This window comes from Tachypleus tridentatus, chromosome 5, assembly GCF_004210375.1.
Source record: "Tachypleus tridentatus isolate NWPU-2018 chromosome 5, ASM421037v1, whole genome shotgun sequence".
In the NCBI taxonomy this organism is placed as follows: domain Eukaryota; kingdom Metazoa; phylum Arthropoda; class Merostomata; order Xiphosura; family Limulidae; genus Tachypleus; species Tachypleus tridentatus.
Genome location: NC_134829.1, coordinates 21,020,640 through 21,045,779, shown reverse-complemented (window position 1 = coordinate 21,045,779; position 25,140 = coordinate 21,020,640). Strand labels below are relative to the sequence as shown.

The 25,140-nt window shown below is 33.2% G+C and overlaps 1 protein-coding gene across 5 annotated transcripts in view; it reads left to right on the top strand.

Annotated features, from left to right (window-relative positions):
* LOC143250671 (phosphatidylinositol-binding clathrin assembly protein LAP-like) overlaps positions 1 to 25,140 on the top strand; it is a 68,119-nt gene that overhangs the window by 20,936 nt on the left and 22,043 nt on the right. For 2 of the 5 annotated variants that reach the window (XM_076501558.1, XM_076501557.1), the window contains exons 3-10: positions 4,856 to 4,931; positions 7,674 to 7,776; positions 11,057 to 11,096; positions 11,694 to 11,750; positions 12,736 to 12,847; positions 13,637 to 13,743; positions 14,248 to 14,289; positions 18,942 to 19,033. In XM_076501558.1, coding sequence (XP_076357673.1) covers positions 4,856 to 4,931; positions 7,674 to 7,776; positions 11,057 to 11,096; positions 11,694 to 11,750; positions 12,736 to 12,847; positions 13,637 to 13,743; positions 14,248 to 14,289; positions 18,942 to 19,033 — 629 coding nt within the window. Of the gene's footprint in view, positions 1 to 1,770; positions 1,877 to 4,855; positions 4,932 to 7,673; positions 7,859 to 11,056; positions 11,097 to 11,693; positions 11,751 to 12,735; positions 12,848 to 13,636; positions 13,744 to 14,247; positions 14,290 to 18,941; positions 19,034 to 25,140 lie in introns of all 5 variants that reach the window. The other 3 variants (XM_076501560.1, XM_076501561.1, XM_076501562.1) reach the window with 3 other exon arrangements.

The window sequence follows — 25,140 nt, the reverse complement described above, 5'->3', positions numbered from 1 at the left end:
TCACTATTTCTTTCTTCTGTGTTTAATCAAATTTTGATCTTGGTCATGTTGAGAGAGGTTATTGAATGTTTTTTGTCTGTACTAATACCTCTAGAGATACTAGAAAATGCTTTTTATTCTGGGCTGTCTTTAAAAGTGAGTTATTTTTTGTAAGTCACATCTAGCCGGATTTCACTTCTCTGTCTTTAGTGTTCCAGTCAAATTGCCTACTGGAGGTTACTGTGTGGACTGGTATGTGGACTTCCTCAAGTACCTTTATCTCCCATTATTTGCCCTATCTGGCAGTCTCTTCATCTGAGGATTTTTGCCTATCCTCTGTAGCTATCTTAATCATTTCTACTATATTATCTAGAGGGGCAAGTTTTTTTTCAACCTTTCAGGGTTCTTTATTTCGTTTTCTTGGATTCTCACTCTGTTGCGAGTGGTGCCTAGATAGGTGTGCTTTTATCCTACCAGTTCCTCACTATCAACCCCTAATTCAGTATACTTTATTCAGGTTGCAACAAGTTTTGTATAGATGAGGTATTCCATTAGAACACTTGAGAGCTTACCAGGTGGTATTGTTGTTCTATGATGGATAGCCATTCATGGAGTATTATAAGTTTAGCACATGACCCTGCCAATTTTTGGATTGAATAAATTGAAGTTTGGTTTGTTCCCCACTAGGGTACTAATCTTCTGTTTGCACACACACACACAGTTTATGCAGATGCATTCTGTATGGATAGTCCTAACCAATATGTTTTGGATGTTTAATTTCAACAAAACTTACCTCTTTTTACACACACTCATCCTACCTACCCACAAATAAACAGTGTTAGAAAAAGTAATAATATATGAATGATGTGCTTCTATACAGCGTGAGGATAGAAGGCACATTGACATTGGTGGTGAGATAGAAATAGCCAAGGGCAGGCAGTAAAGTGGGGAATAAAAGACTCAAAGTTTGAAAAAGTCAGATCAATGCTTAAATGAAAAAGAAATCCCTAGCAGTCAAGTGACAGCTATAGTGTGAGTAAAAGTAAGTATTATTAGAAATACATTTTAGATTTAAGGAACCATTAACTTGAATGGAGAATCAACATGTTTCACAATGGAAATCTTGCCTTACAAATTTTTTGATATTCTTTGGAGAGGTTATTTCATATGTAGATGAGGGTAAGGGTGTTGATTTGGTATATTTGGATTTTCAGAAAGTATTTGACAAGCTGCCATACTAAAGGCTTATTTTAAAAAAAAAATCTCTATAGGTGTAGGAGAAAAGTTCACAAATTAGGTAGAGTGTTTAGATGCATGTGGGTTATCGTAATTGGAATTATAAGTATGATTTAGATGGGAATATAACCCTAACACTTTTATGAAAGAAAAGAATTATGGTGTTGTAGTTGATCATTCTCTTAATATATTTAACCAGTGTGCTGTTGCTAGTGCTAGGACATAGGATTTGAGATTGTATCCGAAGAAGTATTGAATAAAAGTCTAAAGAGGTCATTTCATTGTGTGGATCACTAGTTTGGTCACATTTGGAGTATTGTGTTCAGTCTTGAACTTCTTACTTTAAGAAAGACATTGAATTTTTGGAAAGAGCTCAGAGAACAATTACTAGAATGTTGCTTGGGCTGGAAGGGGTTATTCATACAAGGAGAGGTTAAAATCTCATACTTTTTCTTGAAAAAGAAGAAGAGTTAGAGGGTACCTGAATTAATTATTTAAAATTGAAAATGGATTAATAGTATTGATGCATCATTTTTTTTTATATATTTTTTTCAGCATACTTAATAGTGAGAGTAACAGAACTAGAAGACCGTTTTATTTTTCTAACAGGATTTTTGACCTCTTGGATGGCCTTCAGATGTTGTGGAGGCAGTAAATTTGAGTGAGTTTAAAAGAAATCTTGTATGAATAAGGGCTAGCTTTTAGTGTGTTTTTTTTAATTTATATATTAATAGTTGTAGTTTAGGGAATGGGACAGCTGAGATGGACCAATAGACCTCACATTGTTCCAAAATATTATATTACATCTTATAAGTTTTAAGTGCAAGTGAAAAGAAAATTCTGATACAATATCTTACCTCCTCTCACAGAAAGCTTTCTCAATTTATACTGTCTTATACTGGTGAAAGTTTTCAATCACTGCTAACCTTGATACCCCTACTTACTTTCATGGATGTAAAGTATCTGAATTGTAACACCTTAGTAAATGATTATGCAGCAACCCTCCATTAATAGGAATGCAATGATACCATAGCATTCTCTCCAATCATGCAATTGTTAACCATTTATCAGTTGGCATTCTTCTTTCACTTTTTCCACATTTAGAGGTCTTTTTGTGGTCAAAATATTGGTTCTGAACATTGTCTTGGAAGGTCTGGTCCTCCACTTCCATCCATCTTCCCCATTGTCTCATTTCTGTTTCTAGCCTTCATTTAGATTCCATTTCTTGCTAATATCTTTCTGGAATGTTTTAAGACTTACTTCACAAGTGTCATTGAATAAGATCATGCATCCAGACAACATCTTTGTTCTGTTAATGATGGGCATGTTTCAGTTTTAAGAAATTCCACTCAGACTTGCATCAGCTCCATACAAGATTTGTTGAATGGTCTGGACTAATGTCAACCTGCTTCATTCCAGAGATCATTGAAGCCTTGTTCAGGATTTTTAGATGCCTGCTTTATCCTTTTCCCTCATTCTTACAAGGCTAACTTTGTATGATTCTTGGATCAGAAAAATACTACTGAAGTGTCACATTTTTATGAATGTTTCTTTTTCTGGTTTGGTGGCAATCTCAACACTCGGGAGGTTTGAGAGTGTCAGACTCTTGAGTCCTCTGTCTGTATCAGTCTCTTGGAACTTTTTGCTATTCATTAGCTTTACTTCATTTTCTGCAGGATCTTTGTAGCTAATTTTGCTGCCAACAGGGTATTCACCCTGATCCTGAACCTCATGTTGGTGAAGTTGTGTTTCGTGTGGTCCCTGAGACAAAGTTCTTGGGGCTTATCTTTGACCATAAGCTGACCTTTATACCATACATCAAACAGCTACAAGTCAAATGTACAAGAGCACTGAACATCCTCTGTGTCCTCTCTTCCACCGCTTTGGGAGCAGATCAATGTTCTATGCTAAAGATATATTGTGCTCTTACTTGATCGAAACTAGACTGTGAGTCTCTGGTCTGTGGCTCTGCCAGGACCTCAGCCTTGAAGATGTTAGACCCTGTTCTAAGAAATCAATTTTCATAAAAGAACAAATACAAATTGACTGCAATTGAAAAAACATTTGCCCCTCTTAGAATACCCACTGTTTTTTTAGTTACTCGTTCTTTAAAAGTAATAAGCTATTATAAACACAGAAATGAAATATATTTTTACTTTGAATTTTAACAAATTTAAATTTTGGAATGTTTATTTCTGTATTTACAATATTATTGAACAAGTCATTGAATTCCCTGATTAATCCTTAAACAGTGGCCATCATCAATTGATGCTGCTACCTACAACATTCCTGCTGTTTAAGGGTTAAATATTTCAAATCTATGTTAGTATACAATGTATTGAAATCATATTTATAAATGGAGTTTGTCGTACCTGATGCCTTAACTTACATAATCAAAAACTGGAATGTTGTTTTTAATAATTCAGAAATAATGATTTAAAACAGTGTTTTAATGTAGATTGCATTCTGCCTCTCCAACTGAGGCATACTCCTTCCCACTGTCCACTGTCAGTTTCCAGGTATCTGGTGTTTGGTTGAAGCTACATCAGCCACGCATGTTCTCATATATGTTTGATAATTACCCTCCTCCTACTCCAGACTGGATGATAAATTCCCAATCCTGCCAAGGTTTGGACTGTAGATACAAATCCATAAAGTTGTTCCTCTTACTACCATCTGCTGATTTCCATTTCCAGTGGATTTAGTGTTGGCTGTAGCTAGACAAGACTCTTCAATTTCCACAGGTTTAACATTCAGTACCCTCCTCCTAACATGAACTGTATGAAAAATTCACAATACTATCAGTTGTTTGACAAGATACACACCCATCTATACTCCCATCTTTCTACCATTATCTGTATGTCATTTCCCAGTGAACATGATGTTGGTTGTGTTGGAGGTGAATACCTGCAGAGGTGGGTTCTTGGCTCAGAAGGTCCTCTTCCTTGCCAATACCATTCTTGAGGTGAAAGATAGAGAATCTTCTTCCTATCATGGATCTGATGTACAATTTCAGATTTCTACAGGTGTTGGTTGAGGTTGATCTCCCATTTACAGTTTGTCATGCTTTAACTACTCTGCAATGAGGAGTGTCCCATTGTTTATGGAATTTTTGTTTAGGTTCCTCTTTTGTTTCAGCATATTTGATAACACATTACCCACTGATGATGAGTATACCTTGGCTAAGAAGTGGTTTAGTCTCCCAAAAGTGTGTTGTTTTTAGTTTCTTCTCATACTTAATGGCTTTCATTTGGATGCTTTCTAAATGGAAAAATGTATATTCAATGGATACTTCAACTTACTCTTCTCACCTATCCTTCCCACTTCAGGTGTGGGTTAGGGTGATATGAACAGTCTATAAGTGGTTAACATCTGCAAGATTAGAGAAGATTCTAGTTATGATAGGGGTAGTATCGTGCTTATTGGTGAGGAGTTGCTGAATAATCACTTGCATCACAATATGCAGGTATTTTACATTAATATGCATGAGTGTGAGATTATGAAGGCTAGTGATGAGTGAAGAGAGATAAAAGGCAGTATAAATCAAGAAAGCTTATTGAAAAAGGAGGTATGTATCTTTCAGGAATACATTTCCTATTTAATAAAATGTTAACAGTTCAAACTGAGTATTTATTTTCAGAGATTCACACAGTATTTGGCATCTAGCAATTGTACTTTCCAACTCAGTAATTTTGTGGATAGAAGTGGACTTCAAAGTAAGTGCTATTCCTTTTTTATTAAATAACATTTAATTGCATGTTGAGAATAGCAAATGTTGATAAAAAATTAGTTGAGAGTAGGATAATTGATAGTGGACGATATTGCAAATTAACCATAAAATTTACATGTTATATAACATTATATGGTTTTATATATAATAACTATATATATACATATTTGGAAAGTCAAAAGATCCAGATTACTTGTATCTTTTGACTAGCAGTTATCCTTATAAGAGGTGCCCCCTGCTAGTACAGCAGTGAGTGGCTTTGCTCTAAGAAAAACACCAAACACCTAATAAGAGGTGTGCTAGACTTAAATTAGTGATGTTAGTAATTTCAGATACTAAGCATAGCTATTTACGTATATCAAATAATTAGTTACTTGAAATATTAGATATACTTTCATGTACGTTCTTTAAATTAAGTTTTTTTTATTTATACTTGCACAATTTTTAGTACTGGAGACAGAGAATAAAATTACCTTCATGTTCTTCAATTAATTCTATGCAGCATCATATAGTTTTCAATGAAATTTAGGTATTTTTATCTGTACTTTGCATCAAATAAACACTACAACATATACTATGGTGTTGTGGGCAGATACTACATGTCATGTTTTACAAAATTCACTTTACATGGCAAATTGACTTGGTTGCACTTTCACCTATCTTCAAATTGTGTACCACCTGACAAATTCAATGTATAAAAACATTCAAATGTTATTGTAGTTAGTAAGTCATTGATTAAAAAAATTTTGAATGGGAGAGTGGCACACTTTCATGCTCAATAATGTTCCCTCTGCACATACACTCGTGAAACTTCGTTATTTTCCTTGACAGTAAGTTTCATTTTATTATCCTAATCGTCTTTATCTTCAACATATCAAATATGTGGTATTGAACCTTTTGGACAAATAAAACATGAAGAGAGTCCATGACCCATATCTGGGTTTTTACTCTGATCTTTCTATAGTTCCCAAGAAGACCAGGAACTGACATCCAATGATTTATCACTTTTTACTTACTCGATATCTGGTTATCCCACACTATCAAATGGAAAATTTTATATTTCTTCAAGTTGGTCATTTTCTTCCAGACTGTGAATAATCAAGATCAGTGTTTAAGATGCATTCTTCCACATTCCAACTTCCCTGTCTTCCAGACATTTCCTTTGCTTTATTCACCATAATTGTGTCTTCTAGTTCTAGGCTGTTCCTTTTAGGATAGCATCAGCTTCTATTACTTCAACTACATTATGAGAATCTTTTATCACCATCTTCACAAGCCAGGTTTGAGATCCTATTTTTACATGGAATTGACCTCTTCCATCTCATTCCCAAGCAGAATCATTTCTCTACACTTTTCATCTTCATGAAGCTGATCATCTGAGGTGGCTCATAAAATTTTCTAACTCCTTTTTTACACCTATTCAATGTGTTGTACACTTTGTAATTTTCTTCATCTCTTCTCTCAGTACTTACCAACCTTCTTCCATTCACCTGTAAACTCTGGAGTGTCTGGTCAGAACATAATGAGGCCATTTTTCTTTCTGTTCTGAGAATCATATTTTCTCTAAAACCTCTTATCCTCTGTTGCATACAAATGCATCTCTTGCAGTAAATATTGCACAAACAGTGAAATCTCTCTTGAGATCCATTGTCCTCGATTGTGCATCTTTCTCCTCTTCTTGAGGAACAGTATTTGTGGCTGGACTGTTCCAACACCATTTTCCAGACTAGATCTTCATCTCCTTAGTGTTGTTTCCCTCTTAGGTTAGGAAGCATCTTTTAATAACAAACTGAGTGCTCTTTCAACAGCAAATTTCTTTTGGGTTCTCATCCATTTGCTTTAGCTCTCTATGCTATTAGCCACATTTGATATTTTTTTTCCTAAATTAAATTCCATAGTATTGTAAAACTAAAACTTGAACTGGAGGCAGACATAAATGTTAAATTACCTGCTTTGTCTACAACTGTTTAGCCTATATCTAAGTTCCCTAAAAGTTATTGCATATTTTCACACACACATGCACACACGCACAGTTAAAAAGATAAAAGTTTCACATTCATTTTCTAGTGTACTCAATATATGTGCCTCGAATATGGTCATATTAATCCATTATTGGTTTCCTTACATTGAAATAGTTTGTGATATTGCATCTATCTTTAAAAGAAGAAAGTATACACACATGCATTTCTGTAAAGTATGTACTTGCAAAAACAATTAAAAATAAACTAAACTTAATAAAACTACTGCTACAAGAACAATCACTTGCATGTGGGCACACACACCATATATAACATACAAATACTTTGTAGCTACCAATCTTGCATCCCAATTATATGGACTTAAGATAGTTGCTAGCCTGTTTTTATGAAATGGAAAATATTTTGAGAAATGAATTATATTGGTTGCTTTAAATCAATTTGTCATTACAACATTTTATGTATACGTAAAAATGGCTCATTTGGGTTGAGATATTTTTTTTCTTTTACGTAGGGGAGTGAACAACTTTTCGATCTTCTTTGGTCATTTGTGAACCTGGCAATGATCGAAGAAGGTCGAAACGTTGTTCACTTCTCTACGTTAAAAAAAAAAAATCTCAACGCAAACGAGCCATTTTTACATGTATATCTCTCTACAATTAAGTTTTCTTGACATCACTGATTACAACATTTTGTTTCTTACCATTGAAATTCATACATTTACATTCTTTGTATTTCTGTCCCTTCTTCAGGTTATAATATGTCTACTTTTATCAGAAGATATGCAAAATATCTTAATGAAAAAGCTGTGTCTTACAGAACAGTAGCTTTTGATTTCTGCAAAGTCAAACGAGGGTAAGTTTTTCAGAAAACTGAAGAATTCAAATGAAAATCTCAGAATATTGATCTTCTTATGGATTGACAAACTTCTTTACAGGTATTTGGGTCAGAATGGAACCAGTTTTGAGAAGTTTCAGAAACTAAAAATATAAAATGTAATTTTTTTTAACCATGTTTTTCTCATAGTTTGTTTTGTGTTTTTCGTACTTGAGCAAGATTTGCTCAGATCTTAAAGTCCTTAAATTACAGGATTGTCTTGAAGAACTTCTCATTCAATTTTGCTATAAAAAGCCCTTGAAAAATCCTTTAATCTAAGTGTTCTATAACATTTCCATTCTAACACATCCTTTAGTTTTATGTAATTGAACTTCTAAAACATTTACTGAGGTTGAGGTCAGTCAGTTGCCAAGTGATTTATTTTAATTAGTTGTTTTTGTCAGAACAGCACCTGTTTAACTCTCTTAGCTTCCAAGAAGCTTGATTTTTCACCATAGTCTTTTTCCTGCCATAAAACTGTTTGCTAACATGATTTTCCAGTGTAAGTATATTGCAGCATGTGTTGAAGGTGAAGCCATGCAGTGAGTAAGAGAAAATGACAATATGTTAGTTTATATTATATTCTTTGCTGAAAATGCACGATGTTTGATGTGCACCTGTTTTCATTGGTTGAATGCGATATTACCGTTCAGTAGGAAATGGACTAAGATGAGCTTAAAAACTTGGTAATAGAATAGAAGGGTTTTATCACTATACAATGAGCTTAAGATTTCATATACATGAAATGAAAAGCATTGTATTAATGTGAGGGCTCTCGAGAAAAGCTGTAGGTTTAGTTTTATTTGGATGGTGGGACAAAACTAGGAAGTTGCCAAACATGTTATGAATTTTTGTTTTGGGAAAACTGTAATTGACATAGTCTTTAAGAAATCCTTGAATTCTGTCATCATGGCTGTGTGCAAACCCTGTCAGTTCATATTTTCTGTTGATTTTTAACAGTAAAAACATTTTATTGGGAATGCTAAAACAAGATATTTGTTAACTGACTCAACATTGTGAAACACTAAAAGTGTTGTCAATATGTCTGGTGAAGTACTGCTTAAAATGTTCAAGATAGGATTGTAATCAAACTTTACATGGAAGCAAAGAAGAAAAAAAAGTGGAACCCACATTGTCTACTAATTATAATCATGCTTTCCCATCCTGGAAAGGATATTCACACTATAACAAACAATAATTGTTGTAACAAATGGCTTAAATAAATAGTGTTCTGAACAGTACTGTATTTGATGTATTTTTTCTGATCTAGATTGGGCCCGGCATAACTAGGTGATTAAAGCACTCGACTCGTAATCTGAGGGCCAAGGGTTCGAATCCCCATTGCACCAAAGATGCTTGCCCTTTCAGCTGTGGGGGCATTATAGTATGACAGTCAATCTTACTGTTTGTTGGTAAAAGAATAGCTCAGGAGTTGGCTTTCCCCTTAATCTTACATTTCAAAAATTAGGGATGGCAAGTGGAGATATCCCTTGTGTAGCTCTATGCAAAATTCAAAACAAACTGACCAATATTGAGTGATATGCATTATTGAAAATATATATGCTGAACTTAACATGGGTGAAATACTACATTATACATTATTTTCTTTCTTAAACATTCTTAAGGGACTACATAAAGAATGCAGTGTTAAAAGACTGTAACAGACCTGATATTAATGTCTAATGACAAGTGTAACTAAGAGAACCATAATATGGCTGAAGTACTGTTAAACATTTTTCTCAGTCTTAAACATTCTTAAGGGACTAGGTAAAGAATGCAGTGTTAAAAATAATAAGAATGTCCAATGATAAATATAATTAAGAGAAATGTAGTTTTTCATAAAAAGTCATAATTGATTGTCTATTTAAAATGTACACATAAGAAAATTATATATTATTAATAAAATCATTTCAAGCAAACAACATAAAAATAGGATGTTTAAGATGAAAGGAAGTATTTTCATTCTATTTTTATAAAAATGTGTTTCTGAAAATTTATACAATTACTAAATCAGGTTAATTTTTATTTTCTCCACATAGAAATCTGATATTACATGAAAAGTTTGTATGAAGTTTCATGCAATCTGATTTGATAGTTTTGGTTTGTGAACTCAGAATACTATTTGTGTTAAATCAACACACACTGGTGTGAAAAGGGTTAATTAGGTTTTGTGATTGTACTATAATATTGATGATCAAATTCCTAAAATACACTCTTAAGTTCACTCAAACATGGTGGCACCTGAGAATGGGCTTGCATAATTGCTGAACTTAATTCTGGAATCAGAATTTCTGTTCCTGGCTGCTTATGGTATCTATTTGAATTTTTTTTTTTTAATTTGATTTAAACCTTCATTTATAAGCTTGCAGGACAAAACTTTACACATGTGCAGAGATACTGCAAGTGGATGTCCTAAGTTTGTATTTTTATTTTTACTACACAATGCACACACACCTTTGTATAGGGGTAAAGAAGAAGTGTTTGAAACCTGCAACAGAGCATGGGTATTTTATACTAATTATATTGTTTTCAGTATTCTGTTTTGAATATCCTCTCATGAAATCACATCTTTGAAGAATGCCATTATGTTTTCAAGTGTCATAAAAAAATATATATACGTACAGCTACAAATAATCTAAAAAAAATGTAGCTTTTCTGTTATATATTGTAGGTTTCTTAGATAACTTTTTCGTTTTTTGCCTAAATTTAAAAATAAACATTTAATTGTTTTACACTTTCCTGAAACTCTTAACATTTATCTAACAGTTATTTTTTGCATTTTTTTCAATGTTCACATTCAGTATGGTCATATTTATCGAAATGTTGCCTTTATTGTTTAATGGAAAAACGTATACTGGTTTTGTGAAAAATCTACATATATTACATAATGTTTTTTTTATTTTTAATCACCCATCATCTTCAGGTGTTACAACAATTAAATGTAGCACTTTTTTGTAAGTTTATTACTCTATTTAAAAAAGTTAATAAAATGTATGTAAAATAAAGTTTTGATTCTTAAAACTTCAGTTACAGTTATATTTTATAATGTAGTTGAGGTGGGGTGGAGATAATGCCAGACAGAATGTTTTAAAAATAAATGTGGTCATGTGCCTTCAGACAAAAAGAGAGCTATAACAAGTTGGAAAAGGTTAAGTGTGTCTTTAGTTAAGTTTGTTAAATAGAAATTCTATACTTATGCTAACTATTCAGTTTTTATAAATTTGTGTTGTGATTTATCAAAATAAGTTACGTCAAACAGGAAGGAAGATGGTGTGCTCAGAACTATGAACACGGAAGGGGTAAGTTTATTTACTTAGCTATTTTTTGTATATAGAAGTTGACCAAAAGGTTTATTCATAGTTTTTAATCATTAGGTAAATGTTACATCACACACAGATGAGACTGTATTAAGTTAAATGACCAAATGTGACTGATTTGTTAATAAACTATTTTTCCATTTTCACATTCTTGCAATTTTTAAAAAAATTAGTATTATAGTATTTGAAATGCCTTTTCTTAACATAGACTGCTTTTGGGTTACTGATGAAGATTATAATTGGTCAAAAATTGGTGTAACTTGGCAAAAACATGGCAAATCTGAAAGTAACATTATGGTCTGAACTCCACACTTAACTTTATGTGAAATTCATGATTCTAATAATGAGCCATTTGCAGTTTTTTCAATAATGTTTTTTACTGTTATGAAAAATAACTACCAATATAATCTTAAAATGGTTATTTTAATATTTTGAAGATTTTTACAAATTATGGATTATAAAAACACAAATGTGTCAGAAAATATATACATATTGTATTTATAGTGGTGTCAAATTTAAAAAAAAGTTTATAGAAGAAATAAAATATTTCCTTTTTTGAATGTGATGTTGTTAACCTAGTTACTGAAGACTCTACCAGTTCTTCAAAATCATCTGGACTCTCTTCTAGAATTTGATGTAAGTGCTATCTCATTTTCTTTTCATCATCCTAGACTAAGAAATCTTATTGTTTGAGTGTTTGAATTTAAGCCTTATTTGCTGAAGAATTATGAAAAACTGAATTAATTTTGTTTCAATGATTGGTTTTATTTTTTATATCAAAATTCAAATTAGTTTTTCAAATTGAAATGTGGTAGTGTTATATTATTGTTTTGTATTAGTGCAAACAATATTATTTGTGTTATTGCATGTTGCATAGTCTTTTAGACTCTGAGTCTTATAAGATAACTAGAAAGTAACTTAAGATGCTGTAGAAATGACCAAAATAAGCATAACCTTGTACAAGAATTAATGGTCATTTTGTGATCATAGTAGTCAGTATGTCATAGTATAATCCTGACAAGAAAGTTAATGAGTATTTCACAGATTTGAAGTACAATAAAGTTTTTTTTCAGACAGAAGAGTTGATTAAAGGTGAAGGCTTAGTTCTGGAATTAAGGTTAATCCATAAGGATGAAAAATGTGCAGAGTACAAATTTGATAGGCTTCTTACAAATCTGTATTTGATTTAGTTTGTTATTCAGTTTCAGTACCTGTATATGTGTGTCTGTGTTTATGCACATGTACATAAAGGAAACCAGCAAGTATAAGTACTATTGTTTCTTGTTTAAGAATTACTGAAATACTTATCAGTTGTAATACTAAGTGAACTCTGAGAACTTTCCTTGGAATACTTTGGACTTATCAACCAAGATATTCATGTCATCAAATTTTATTGCCAGATTATCATAGTGATGATATATTTGCTACATAGCAGCTTTTAAAATTAACATATAACATGAAATCTAACAATCTATTTTAAATCTTTAAATGCTACATTAATCTTAGAACATTTTAAAAAATATTATATTCTTTCTTTAATATTATTTTACAACTGATCTTACTTTTTAGTTTGAATATTTTTAAGACTTTAATATTTTGTGTTCACTCTTACCTTTTTCAGTGTAGCTCCAGTGATCTAACCAATGGAGTGATAAATTCATGTTTCATACTTCTTTTTCGAGATCTAATTAGGCTTTTTGCATGTTACAATGATGGAATTATTAACCTTTTAGGTATGTATTCACAAGACAGTAGTTACTGTTTGTTGGGATGTGTGGAATTCTTTGCAAGTGCTAGAATATAAAAGAGTAAAATAAGCAACTGCATATAAAACTAACTTGTTTCAGTAAGTATTCTCATTGTTGTTGGGAAGTATGATCTTGCTAATCTTTCTACTCTTCCTAATTGTGAGGTATAATGTGCATCAGCTTTAACTAGGTGATAATGACAAGTCTTATCAAAGATTTATACTATCATATTTCTTAAATCCATGAAACAAATTTTAGGTGAATTTTTATTATTTATCTGTTGCATACTTAACTTTATTTAGTATAACACTTGTCATGTTAATTGTGTAATATATTTGGATAAAATAAAATGTGTCAATCATATTCATCTGTATTTGTAAAGTATTATGAAGTCATGTTAAAATATATTGTGACTCTTGTCTGTATAACATTCAATAAAATTGTTTATTGTAATCATTTGCAATAAGTTTTCATTATTATGAACATTTTGTGCAAAATTCATGTACTCCTGCAGTATTTGCAACTGGATCAGTGGTTATGTGTTTTTAACTAAATGGTTAATTTAAATATGGAAAACTGTAATTTTTAAATAAATTGTTGGAGTAAAGAAAGGTGTTTTTTTAGATAAGTATATTTACTTCATGTTTTTGAAAAGACAAAATCTAATATGTTTTGTACAAATAGTTGGATTATTCTTGTAATTATTTTAGATGTAATTTATATACCGTCAACATATTTATTGTGCTGTTAATTAGTCATGTAATTATCTTCCAGAAAAGTTTTTTGACATGAACAAAAAATATTGTCGAGAAGCATTGGATGTTTACAAAAAGTTCCTTATTCGAATGGATCATGTAGCAGAATTTCTTAAGGTTGCAGAAGTAAGTCAAAATATGTCTTCATTAGCTGTGTTAATTAAGTGTTGCAGAGTATTTAATAATATACTAATATTAATTTCTCTTTGTTTTTTGTTGTTTTTACATTAAATTTGTTTCTGATAACAGCATATATTTTTACAAAGATCTTATTAAAAGGGCAATAAATTTCATTTAGAAATTGATATCATAACATTACTTACATATCTTTCAAACAAAAAAACTTGTGTAATCTTTGGTTATTTCATGTATTAAAGTAATTCTTTTATACTTGTAAATTTGAAAATATAATGTATTTTTCAAGTGAAATCAGAGTTTAAGTAATTTTGAAATATGCATAATACACTGTCCCACTTATTTATATAATGTGATAATGGATTCACTTTGCTCTGTAATGCTTGTGTATTGTGTTGACAAAAAATAGTTTTTCGTAACTATAAACCTTGAACAATCATTTTATATTTATGAATTAACACAAAGGCTAATATTTAAATTATGATACCATTACAGAATGTTGGAATAGACAAAGGTGATATACCAGACCTTACTAAGGTAAGCACAAATTTTTGAGCTTTAGGTTGTGTTCAAATACATCAGTCTTGCTTTAATACTTGCATATATTCAAAACTTGTTTATTTGGAAATAAAAATTCCTAAGTACAAATGCATGGAGGTTTTTCTTGTTAAAAAAAGAAACTTATAAGAAAATATTGCAAGAAATATTTTTATTATTGAGAACTGTAAAAGTTTATATAAAAATTAGATTTTTATAAGAAATAGTTTATACAAAAGTGTAAGGAGAAAAACTGAAAAAGGTAAAGAGAAAGAACAAGCAGGTATATAATGGTGTTGTATTATAATAAATAAAGGTGTGAGTGTGTGTATGTATACTTTTTGTAAGTAGTCACATGAAAATTTCACATTGCACAACTTAAGATGAAAAATTGTGTAAGGATTTGCCCTCCAGTGGCTCATCACACACCTGCAGCTCTAAAAAACAAAACAGGTTTCAGTACTCATGGTGATTAGAGCACAGATAACCATTGTGTATTTGTTACACAATAAATGAATTAAACTGTATAAGGATTTTATGGTTAAAATTATTTTTTTAATGTTGTTTATCTGTTATGTGTATTGACCTTTGACCTATCATGAAAGGGCCATGTCATTGCATTTGTTTACTTGCTTCAGAAATTTTAATTAATTACTATTTTATTATTTTACGTCAATAAGTTTGGTATCAAATTGTAGAATATAAGTCAACCTTTAATATTATATATGAGATGATTTCTTAATTTAAAAGCAAATATTTGAATAACACATCTAAATATTGAGTTTTCTGAGTTGTGGTATGATGAATGCAGCACTTGTTAAAATTAGATGTTTATGATGTCAAAATGCTGTGTTTATAGTTGCATTCAAATTAGGAACTCAAATTACCAATATTGACAGACAAGAATATAAAAAAAAAAACTTGTATTTTTTCATTTTGTTGAGATATACTGAATTAAAAACAGTGGCCCTGTTCACCTCTTTCCATTTTTGGAAACTGTTTATTATATACACTTACATCAATATGTGACATGTCGATAACCAATCAACAGCTTAGAATCTTCACCTAGTGGTTTTTTTAGTCGTTTTAATTTATTAAAATGCTATCACGTTCTTTCTAATCTGGTAGGTTGTGTCTTTAGTGTGCTCAAAGTTTTGTATTTTTTTAGACCTAAATGCAACTTAGTTACTAGCTTTTTAAATTATAGTGAAATTCTACGGTATCAATATAGTAATTTGTGCTGTTTTTAGTAATTCAACTATATGTATAAATAAAACCTGAGTCCATATTTCCTGATCTGTCTGCACACTAACACAGTAGATTTTGTTCCTCTTCCTTTTTATAGGTCAAATTGACACTAAATGTTGACTTCTGTATATCTCATCTTCACTCAGTGCTCTTAGGTTTAGTAGGTCTTCATCTTTTATAATTAAGTCACTGTTTTTAGATTCTGCTTCTACAACAGTAACACCTGCCATGTCCATTTGTATTTCAGTAAGTACACTCTCAAGGTATTTTCCCTCTCAGAGTATCTCTTCAACAGATTGACATGGTAGACTTTAGTCACCCCATTATAGTGCATTCTGTTTACCACTTCATGTACTGTGAAGGATTCTTTCCACAGTTGGGTAAATTTATTGTTGCATGTTGGTAACAGAACTGAAACCTTCTATCTGATCTTGAAATTTTGACCCTTGTCTTTGTTGTTATAAAAGTGTTTGACTGTCTTTGGGTTTGGCTTCTCCAGTAAAACTGTTTTCATAGGTTCAGTTTAATTCAATTTTCTGATTCTCTGTTTTGTAAGTCTCATTCGATATTTTATTGTGTTTACTATCTTGCTTGCTCCCTTTCTTTTGTGCTCTTCTGATGACTGCAGTTACTTCTGTAGTTTTCTTTTTGTCTGGTTCCTCTAAATTCTTCCTTCATGTTTTGCATTACTAAGTTGTATAGTGGTATCTTAATACACATAGTTTCAAGGTCTCCTGCATAATATGGAGTATCAACCTTTATTTTTACCATGAGAAAGTTTCTTACTGTTCCATCAATTAGCACATATAGGTGTACTTTACCTTTTGTCTGATCATAGGATACTAGACTGGTACTCACTGCTTCCCTATTGCAGCTAGTCTCATAGAATCTTTTTTTTTCTTGTCCACAACATATCCTTTACATATTTTCATATGATTTGTTGGTACCTCTTGATGTTTATCATTTACCTTCTCTATTAGCACTATTGATCTGTTTGCTTACTGGAACTGACCATTAGTTGCACACTGGTCAATCTGAGGAGTAGTCTTGATTCTCTTTTCTCTGATGACAGCATTCATAGTGTCAGTCACTCTTCTTGTTTCTTACCAGCACTGTCTTTACAAATAGCTCCAGCTGCTGTATGTTGAGATTTCTGCTGTTTGCTCATGATGGGCTTGCACTCTTTTGCAATGTGTCCAATTTCATAACAAACAGTTTTTCTTTTTCCTTTTTCCTATTAACCTGCTGTAATGTTTGGTAAACTCTTGCTTCTTGGCAACCATCAGTGGTATTAAATTTAACTGGATATTCTTGGACTTTCCATTTATATTACTTCAATAGGCTTCCATATTCTGTTCTGCCAGGTTTATCATCTTTTGGTGATCTCTCTCCTTTGATAATAGTAACATGCTGATAGAGCACATGATTATGAACCGTTCTCACACTAATAGATCTGCCAGCCCCTTAAAACTATTTTTATCCATGGCCATGTTAGTCCATCTGGTGAAATATCGCAACAGATGTGCCACAAATAGAAACAGTTTTTATCAGTGTCAGATCTGACTTCAGTAAGTTCATATCATTTCAGGAAAGCCACTTTTAATTTGTCATAGTCCATGGCATCTTCTGATGTCATGCCTGCATATATTTGTAGGACTTTTTCTGTGAGAAGTGGACTTAGACAGACAGTGCAGTCACCTTTGTCACAGTTCTGATTTTTGGATGAGTCTTTCATATCTTTTTCTTTGTATCCTTCAAATTTAGGTATCTTTATTTGGCTAGCCTTTCTTTGTTTGGGTGATCTTTGCAATCTAAGTTTGTATTCTCATTCTACCTATTTTCAGCCTCTCTTTTTCTCTCTTCTAAATTTGTCTCTTCTGTTGTTGTTTAACAGACTCTCATAGTTCACTGTCTTTTAACCTCAGTTGAGATCCTCTTTCTACCCATCTATTAAAATCATCTGACATGGTTTATAGTAATTGTAGTCTTTACACTATTTTCAACTAATAACGGTGTTGGGCTAAGGACTCTTCTTCAGTAGGTGAACGTGGCTTGTTAGTGACAAATTCAAAAATAAATGAACAGTGCTAATTCCACCTGTTTTCAAAATATTATAATATACATTATACAATTGAACTAGTTAAATCTAAGTATGACAATATTCTTTATACTATAGAGATAAGAGGCATATCATAACACTGTATATAGTTTGTTTTTTTATTTGTTTTTTTTACTTGTCAAAAGTCCATATATGCCTATTCAATTGTTTTCAGATTTCACTTGTCAGGCCAAACTACTTTTCTCTGTTACTATTGCCAAAGTATCCTAGTGTAGCTCACGTTTGTTTTGTTGAGTTACAGTGGTTGTATGCTGTACTCTAAAATTGTCTGTTCCTTTTTGGTATTTAGGCCTACTTCCAATAAATTTCTGCTTCTTGCATATAGGATTACTTCCAAATTATTTTCTACTTTTGTCAGAGTAAAATAATCAAGTTCAATTACCTCAGAACTCTCTTTAACTGCATAATAATAATAATATGTGCTTATATTATTCTTATCTATTTCAGCACTGTTAGTCTCACTTTTATATATGTATCAACCATTAGGCCTATATTATAGGATGATTAACTTTGCATTTAACTTTATGGTCAAAGTCCCTCTCGTAACTTTATTTCTTATCTGCTCTGTCTTTGTTTGTCTATTGTTTTCATTCATTTTGCACTATTTATTTTATTACATAACCATCTATTTGTTATATCCTTGACATCAATACATTTCATGCAATATTTGATTGTTGCAACAAATGCAATGTACAACTCTTAACAAATTACATAACTAAACTCACTATAACATTTTCTTAAAAATAATTGCTCTCTCGTTATGAATAAAACTAAACAATCAAAGAATATTCACTCGCAAAATAAATATGTACACTAGACAGTATGTTATAAAATGAGTCTGACATTTACAATATACATAATAAATAATAATCTTTCACCCTCCACACTTATTTAATGTTGTCCCCTGTTTTGTATAAGTTACTAATTATATTCATACTTGTACAAAGTCTCTCCTGAGCCCTGATGCAGTAATATCTGCCAGAATATATAATTACAAGCTATAATTAAATTTGTTTCATTGAACTTGTGCACAAGTTTCTCACTACACAAATATCAGTTGCATATGTTTTATAATCTCAATATTTCTGTATGGTCATTAAATGTCTAGCAAGGTTTGTAAAATATGTAGTGGAGTACTTCTTCATGGTTGTCAAAAATTAACTTGTTAAAATTGAATATTTAAAAATTAGTTTGTTCTGTTTGTGAGATTGTAAGTGTTTAAAACACGAAGTGAGAAAACACTGGAACGATAACTATGTATTAATAGTTCCTTGTAATTTTCTAGGCACCAGGTAGTCTACTTGAAGCTCTAGAACAACATTTAGAAGCACTTGAGGGAAAGAAAGGTGCACCTTCTCTATCTGCTACAGCATCCAGGTAAATTCATTCACAAATTAATGCACTTTTTGCAATTAATATCAGTCATAATTGACTTGCCTATTTTTGCACTTTCTAGAACTAATGCTTAAATATGCTACCTTTCCCATTTCCATACTTTTTGCAACTAATACCAATTGTAAATTATTCTCATCTTTTTGTACTTTCTGTAACATGTTAAGCATTAGCCATTGTTGGATCTTATTTTTACTTTCTGCAGCTAATGCTAAATATAAGGTCCTCTCCTAACACTGTTCTTTCTGCAGCTAATATGAACCTAGTTATTCTCATGTTTTTATACTTCCTGCAATTAATGCAAGTTACTCTTATTTCTCAAGAGTATAATGTGTATAATATATATTATTATACATCTATAATATAACATAATAACTTATGATGCAATTTGTTTATGAAAAACAGTCAAGTGTATTACATGAAGCAGCTGCTCTCATGAACTCGTTAACTCCTTTATTATTGCTGTCATCATATTAATTTATTTTTTGCCATTGTGTTCTTTAAGTACTATCATTCAATATGTTGAAGGCTGTATGTTTGTTAGCTGCTTTCCTCTTAGCATTTAGAAATATGAATAGACTGTTTTGAGAAGTTTATTTTTGTGTAGCCGTAAAGTATTACCATTCACCAATAAATCTGCATTTTTCTTTCTTACAGTATACATTGACAAAAACAGTTATGATGAAAAATGTCATTCAAAATTAGCAATGACAATAATGCTGATATATTTATAAATATCTAGTGGCACTTTATTTGTAATTGTTTAGTGGTACTTCATTGAAGAGGTAACTCACACAGCCATGATTACATTAAGTCAAATATATTTATGTGGGAAGAAAAAAGTATTGAAACTTTGTAATTGTTTATTAAAACAAATGCATGTACATAGGCATCCAGGTATTGTGATAAGGAAGGTCACTTGGAAGTATATGTGATTGTTTGAAAAGTTATGTTAACCCATCTAAAAATATGAACCAGGAAGCAGAACTATTTAGGCTAGCTTCCAGACTTTTTCCATCAGAAACAGCTCAGGCTTTTACAAACAAAACAAAATTTTCTAGAAAACACTAAAAATTAACTTTACATTATACCACATACCAATTTTTTAATATAGTTGTTTTTGTAAAAGAGTCAATATAAAAGTGAAGCAGAATCCAGTTGGTACTAGTAGCTTGTTTTGATCAGAAGTTAAATTTTTACTACTCTTCCCCCATCGAGGTAGATTCTTGTGCATGGTGAGGGGGACCTCTCAGGGGATGGTTCCGTTTTAAGTTCTTCTGGGATCGGAACATCCACCCATGTGTTTGCTGCACATGGCAACCTATTAAGGGGAGAAGAGTATCCTGCTGGTTAAGGGGTCCAACCTCAACACACCACTTTGGCCTTGAATTTCTATAGACAGTGTCCTTGTTTGACATTGTAATGCATCCCCTTGTTGTGACTCCATAGTGGTGGAGTCACTGAATGTTTCATCTTTCATTGTGAATCCCCAAAATCCTCAAAAAAATAGTCATTAAACAAAACAACAGCTAATTGGTAAATAAACACATCTCAAAGACTGATCAGCAGTCTCTGAATTATTCTACACCTATACACTGTTTTCTCACATTCTGTTCTTTGTCTGACCAATCTTCAGAACAGTTGTCTTCCTTTTTTATTCAGAAAGGATTAGAGGGACTAACTGGCTCTCCACAGTCCATTATGAAACTATGTTCTGAGGTCACCTTGATGGAAACATTCACACCAAAACACAACAACCCCCTCCTGAATTCTTAGGCCATTGGAGATATAACCATTGTGGTAACTCTCAATCTCTTTTACATTTCTCATGAGGAGTTATTATTTAGAGGAATTTGAAAAATATCCTTGAGTCTGAGATTTTTACTGATATCTCCAGCCAGGGAATTGGTGCTGTGTGCCATATCTTCACTCACGAAGAAGGAATTATGCTTCCGACCAGTGTCTTAATTTTGACATTTATGTCACCATGTCCATCTGTTCCTGTCAAGGAAGATTATTTGAACTATGAGGTATAGCCATACCTTCCTAGCACTGTCTTATGTCTCAAGTTTCAGCAATTAAAAGGCTTCATGTCATGGTTCTTTGACATCTATTCTTGTGGTGTCAGAGACCACAATGCCTAGAAGTGCAAACTGGAACCTCACTGCATTAACTTTCGTGGTTCCCCACCCTTTTACTTGCCCTAAGTGAGTATAAGAGAAATAGATACAACATTTAAAAACCATTAACAGCATCTCATACCTGAGGCTCAGAAGTTATTGTCCCCAACTCTATTTCAGACATATGATTTTACACTGTGCACCACTGCTACAGTGGGTGTGCAGACAGATGTTTCAGTGGCTCTAATCACATCAAGAACTTCTTGCACTCTTGGAATAAGTAGGTGTACAAGTCTATGTCTACTCCTGTCTCTGTTTCCACCATTCCATCCAATGACTGCCCTGGTCTGCTTCCTTAGGCCCTGGCTTCTGTTGTCTGCTTGGGTCCACTTTCCTTGACCCCAAGATGTAGAACAATTATTTGTTCACACTCTGTTTCTGGACTCTGTCTACTAATGGAGACCTGCCAACTCAACCAAATGCAGGATCCATAGAGGTTGACAGACCTCCTACTAATAATAAAAACCTGTATGGTCTTAAACCAAATGGTTTTTCACCCAGTTCTCCTCCATCTAAATAAAAATGGCCACTTTGATGCAGTAAAATTGTTGAGGTTTCCATTCTAATCTGGATAATATAAAGTCCTTGATTGAACCTTATCCTATGTCTTTGTTCACACAAAACATTTCTGAAACCTGCAGATTCAGTCACCTTTCAGCAGTTTTCTTTATACTGAAATGACAAATTGTATGATGGACAAGTACATGGAGGCGTGGTACTGCTGGTGAGCCAGAACATGCTCATATTGTCTTTTCCATGTACACCCTTGGAGGGCATAGCCATTTGGGTTTCCTTGTATTGTACCTTCACTGCTTGTTCTCTCTACCTGTCTCCTGAAGAGACTTATGATTAATCAGACCTTGATGCTCTTGTTGAACAGTTGCTATTTCCACTTTATTGCTAGAGGACACAATTCTCTCTGGGGTGATGCTCATGTTGATGGGAGGTATTGTTACATTGATCAAATGTTCAGGCTTTCTCTCTCTTCAGTATTGGATTTTACACTTAGTTTCAAGAACTTAGTCAATCTTTTACTTCCATTGATCTCTCTAACTGTTCCCTTTTACTTTTCTCTCACTTTTCTTGGAGTTTTGACAGTGACTTAAGGAGTAGTGATCATCTACTTATCAGAGATTGGTTGTAGTCAATGCTACCCAACCTGTGTGCCTCCTATTCCCTTTCCATCTTTCTCTCCAGTGTCCAGGAAGTTGCTGATGTACAGAACATTGCTAAAACTCTTAGTGAGAGCTTTTAATGTGCACCCAACATTTCTGTTTCTTCCCCTCTACCCCACCTTCTTGGCCATCAAATCTCAGAAGGAACAATTACCTCTTTCCTTTTGGGCCAATCATATCTGCAACTATAATCATACCTTTACAATGGTAGAACTCAAATTTGCTCTTCATCAGTATGGCAATACATTGCTCAGACCTTATGATGTTCACTATGAAATGCTGTGCAATATCTCTCCTGCGTCCCACCCCCCCTTGGTGTGAATTCCTGTACATGGTGAGGGGACCTCCCAGGGAAGGTTCTGCTCTTTCAATTTACATCCTCTGCAATCTAAACATCCACTCCCATGTTTACCATGTGTGGAAATCTGTGAAGGGAAGGAGAGGATCCTGATGGTTGAGGGGTCCAACCCCAATGTACCACTTTGGCCTTGAATTTCTGTAAACGGGCAGCCTTGGGGTGGCTCCCCTTGAGTCAGTCGGCTGATCCACTTGGGCTAGGGTCAGCCAAGTACCAGTGTTGGACGTTCTCAACAGGTGTTGTGGACATCGTATTTGATGCTAGTGTTTGAGTATAGTGCTTACGAAACCCTGGCATTACTGCAGTGTCCTTGTTTGACATTGTGGGGTTCCATGGTAGGTGGGGTCAGTGAGCACAGAAATTTTCCTTTTTAGTTATGGATCCTCCAAGTAAAAACTTAAATACACCCTTGTGCAAATTAATTAAAACAAGACAGAAAATTATGACTTTTTCAATTTTTTGCATTTTATTTCTGAGAATCCAAAAATTACTCACAAATTAATACATGATATGACTGCCTTTATTTTTCAGAAGATCATTAATCCACTTTGGCATTGAGTCCAAGAGTTGACTGCAATCTTTACTAATTTTTGGATCACGGTACCACACCTTAATTATGGCCTCAATTAGATTATCTTTCGTAGTACAGTCTTTTCCCTGAAGTCTTTCTTTACAAATTGCCCAAAGATTTTCAATAGGATTTAAGTCTGGAGAGTTTCCAGGCCAGTTCAGTACCTTTATTCGCATGTAGTAATAAAATTCTTCACAAGTTTCAATGTGTGCCAGATCTTGCAGAAAATTGCCAGATCCACTTGGAAATCTTTTTAAATTCTGGAACGACTCTTCTCTGCAAAACTTCAATGTACTGTGGTCCTCTTCTACGATATGTTAGCCTGCAACGCCATAGTAGCTGAAAAAGCCCCAAAACATCTTCTTCAAGGGATGTTTTACGAACTGATTGATGTGAGATTCTCAAAGTTTCTCACCTGGAGATCTGCGAACATACAGACTTCTTTGACCCTGTACAAAGAAATAAGTCTCATCACTGAATAACACCTTCCTCCATTGTTCTTGCGTCCAGTTCTTGTATTTCAGACCCCATTGATACCGTTTTTTGTTCATTGAGTTGGTAAGAAGTTGTTTTTTGATTGGTCTCCTTGCCCTTCTAAAGCAATTTCGAATGACGTAATATTCCTCAAAATTTCGTCATATATCCCAAAAATAGATCGACTGTACTGCAAAACACAGCTAATGACGCCGTCTGTGTGAAAAAAAATTACTATTAAAGGAAATCAGCGGGTCCAGCAAGCCTACACCAGCCGCCATGCTGAAAATATTGTAAAATTACCATTTGTTTCAATTAATTTGCACAAGGGTGTAAAATAATGAAAAAACAGTTTATAGGTAAATGACCATGTCTTGAAGATTTTTAGCAGCAATCTTCAACATCTGTAACACCTTTTGTACCTCATTTTTTTTTATTCTACATTCTCTTTCTGACAAATCGTCAGGGCAAATGTTTTCCTTTTTCATTCAGAAGGGACTAGAAGGACTTGCTGGCTCTCTCAAGTCAGTAAAGAAGCTTTGATCTTGTGACATATTGGTGGAAACATCCACATCTCAACACAGTAAACTCCTCTTGCATTCAAAGGCAATTGCACATATACCTATTGAGGTTACACCTCATGCTACTTTGAATTCATCACAAGGAGCTATTGTTGAGTGGGATTTGGAAAACATTCCCAAGTCAGAGGTTCCTGCTGGTTTCTCCACTCAAGGAGTTTCTGCAATGAAGCGCATCTCCACTTGCAAGATGGAATTACGATGCCAATCAATATCCTCATTCTGATATTTACATCACCATGTCCACCTGCCACCATCAAGGCAGGTTATCTTAATTGCAGGGTACAGCCATACATTCCAAATCTTCTCCGATGTTTCCAGTGTTAGCAGTTTGGTCACTCAATGATGTCATGTCATGGTTCCTTGACAAGGCTTATTGTGGTGGCAAGGACCATGATGCCTATGAGTGTAAAATGGACCCTCGTTGCATATATTGCAATGGTTCTTAACCATCCTACTTTCGTTCTTGCCTTAAATGGTTAAAAGAAAAAGAGCTGCAGTGTTTGAAAATGATTCATAACATTACTTACCCTGAGGCTCAAAAGTTGCTGTCCACCACTTCATCTCAGATGTATGCTGCTGCGCTTCGTTCCACTACTACAGTGGGAGTGCAAATGGATCTCTGTGCCTCCAAAAGAAACGTTTTTCAAACAAATGAAAAGTCTTTTGACCTCCATGTTTAAAAAAGTTGATGAATCAACTTCAACACCTGTCTCTGTCCCTTGCACACATTCCAACAAATCCCAAGATCCACTT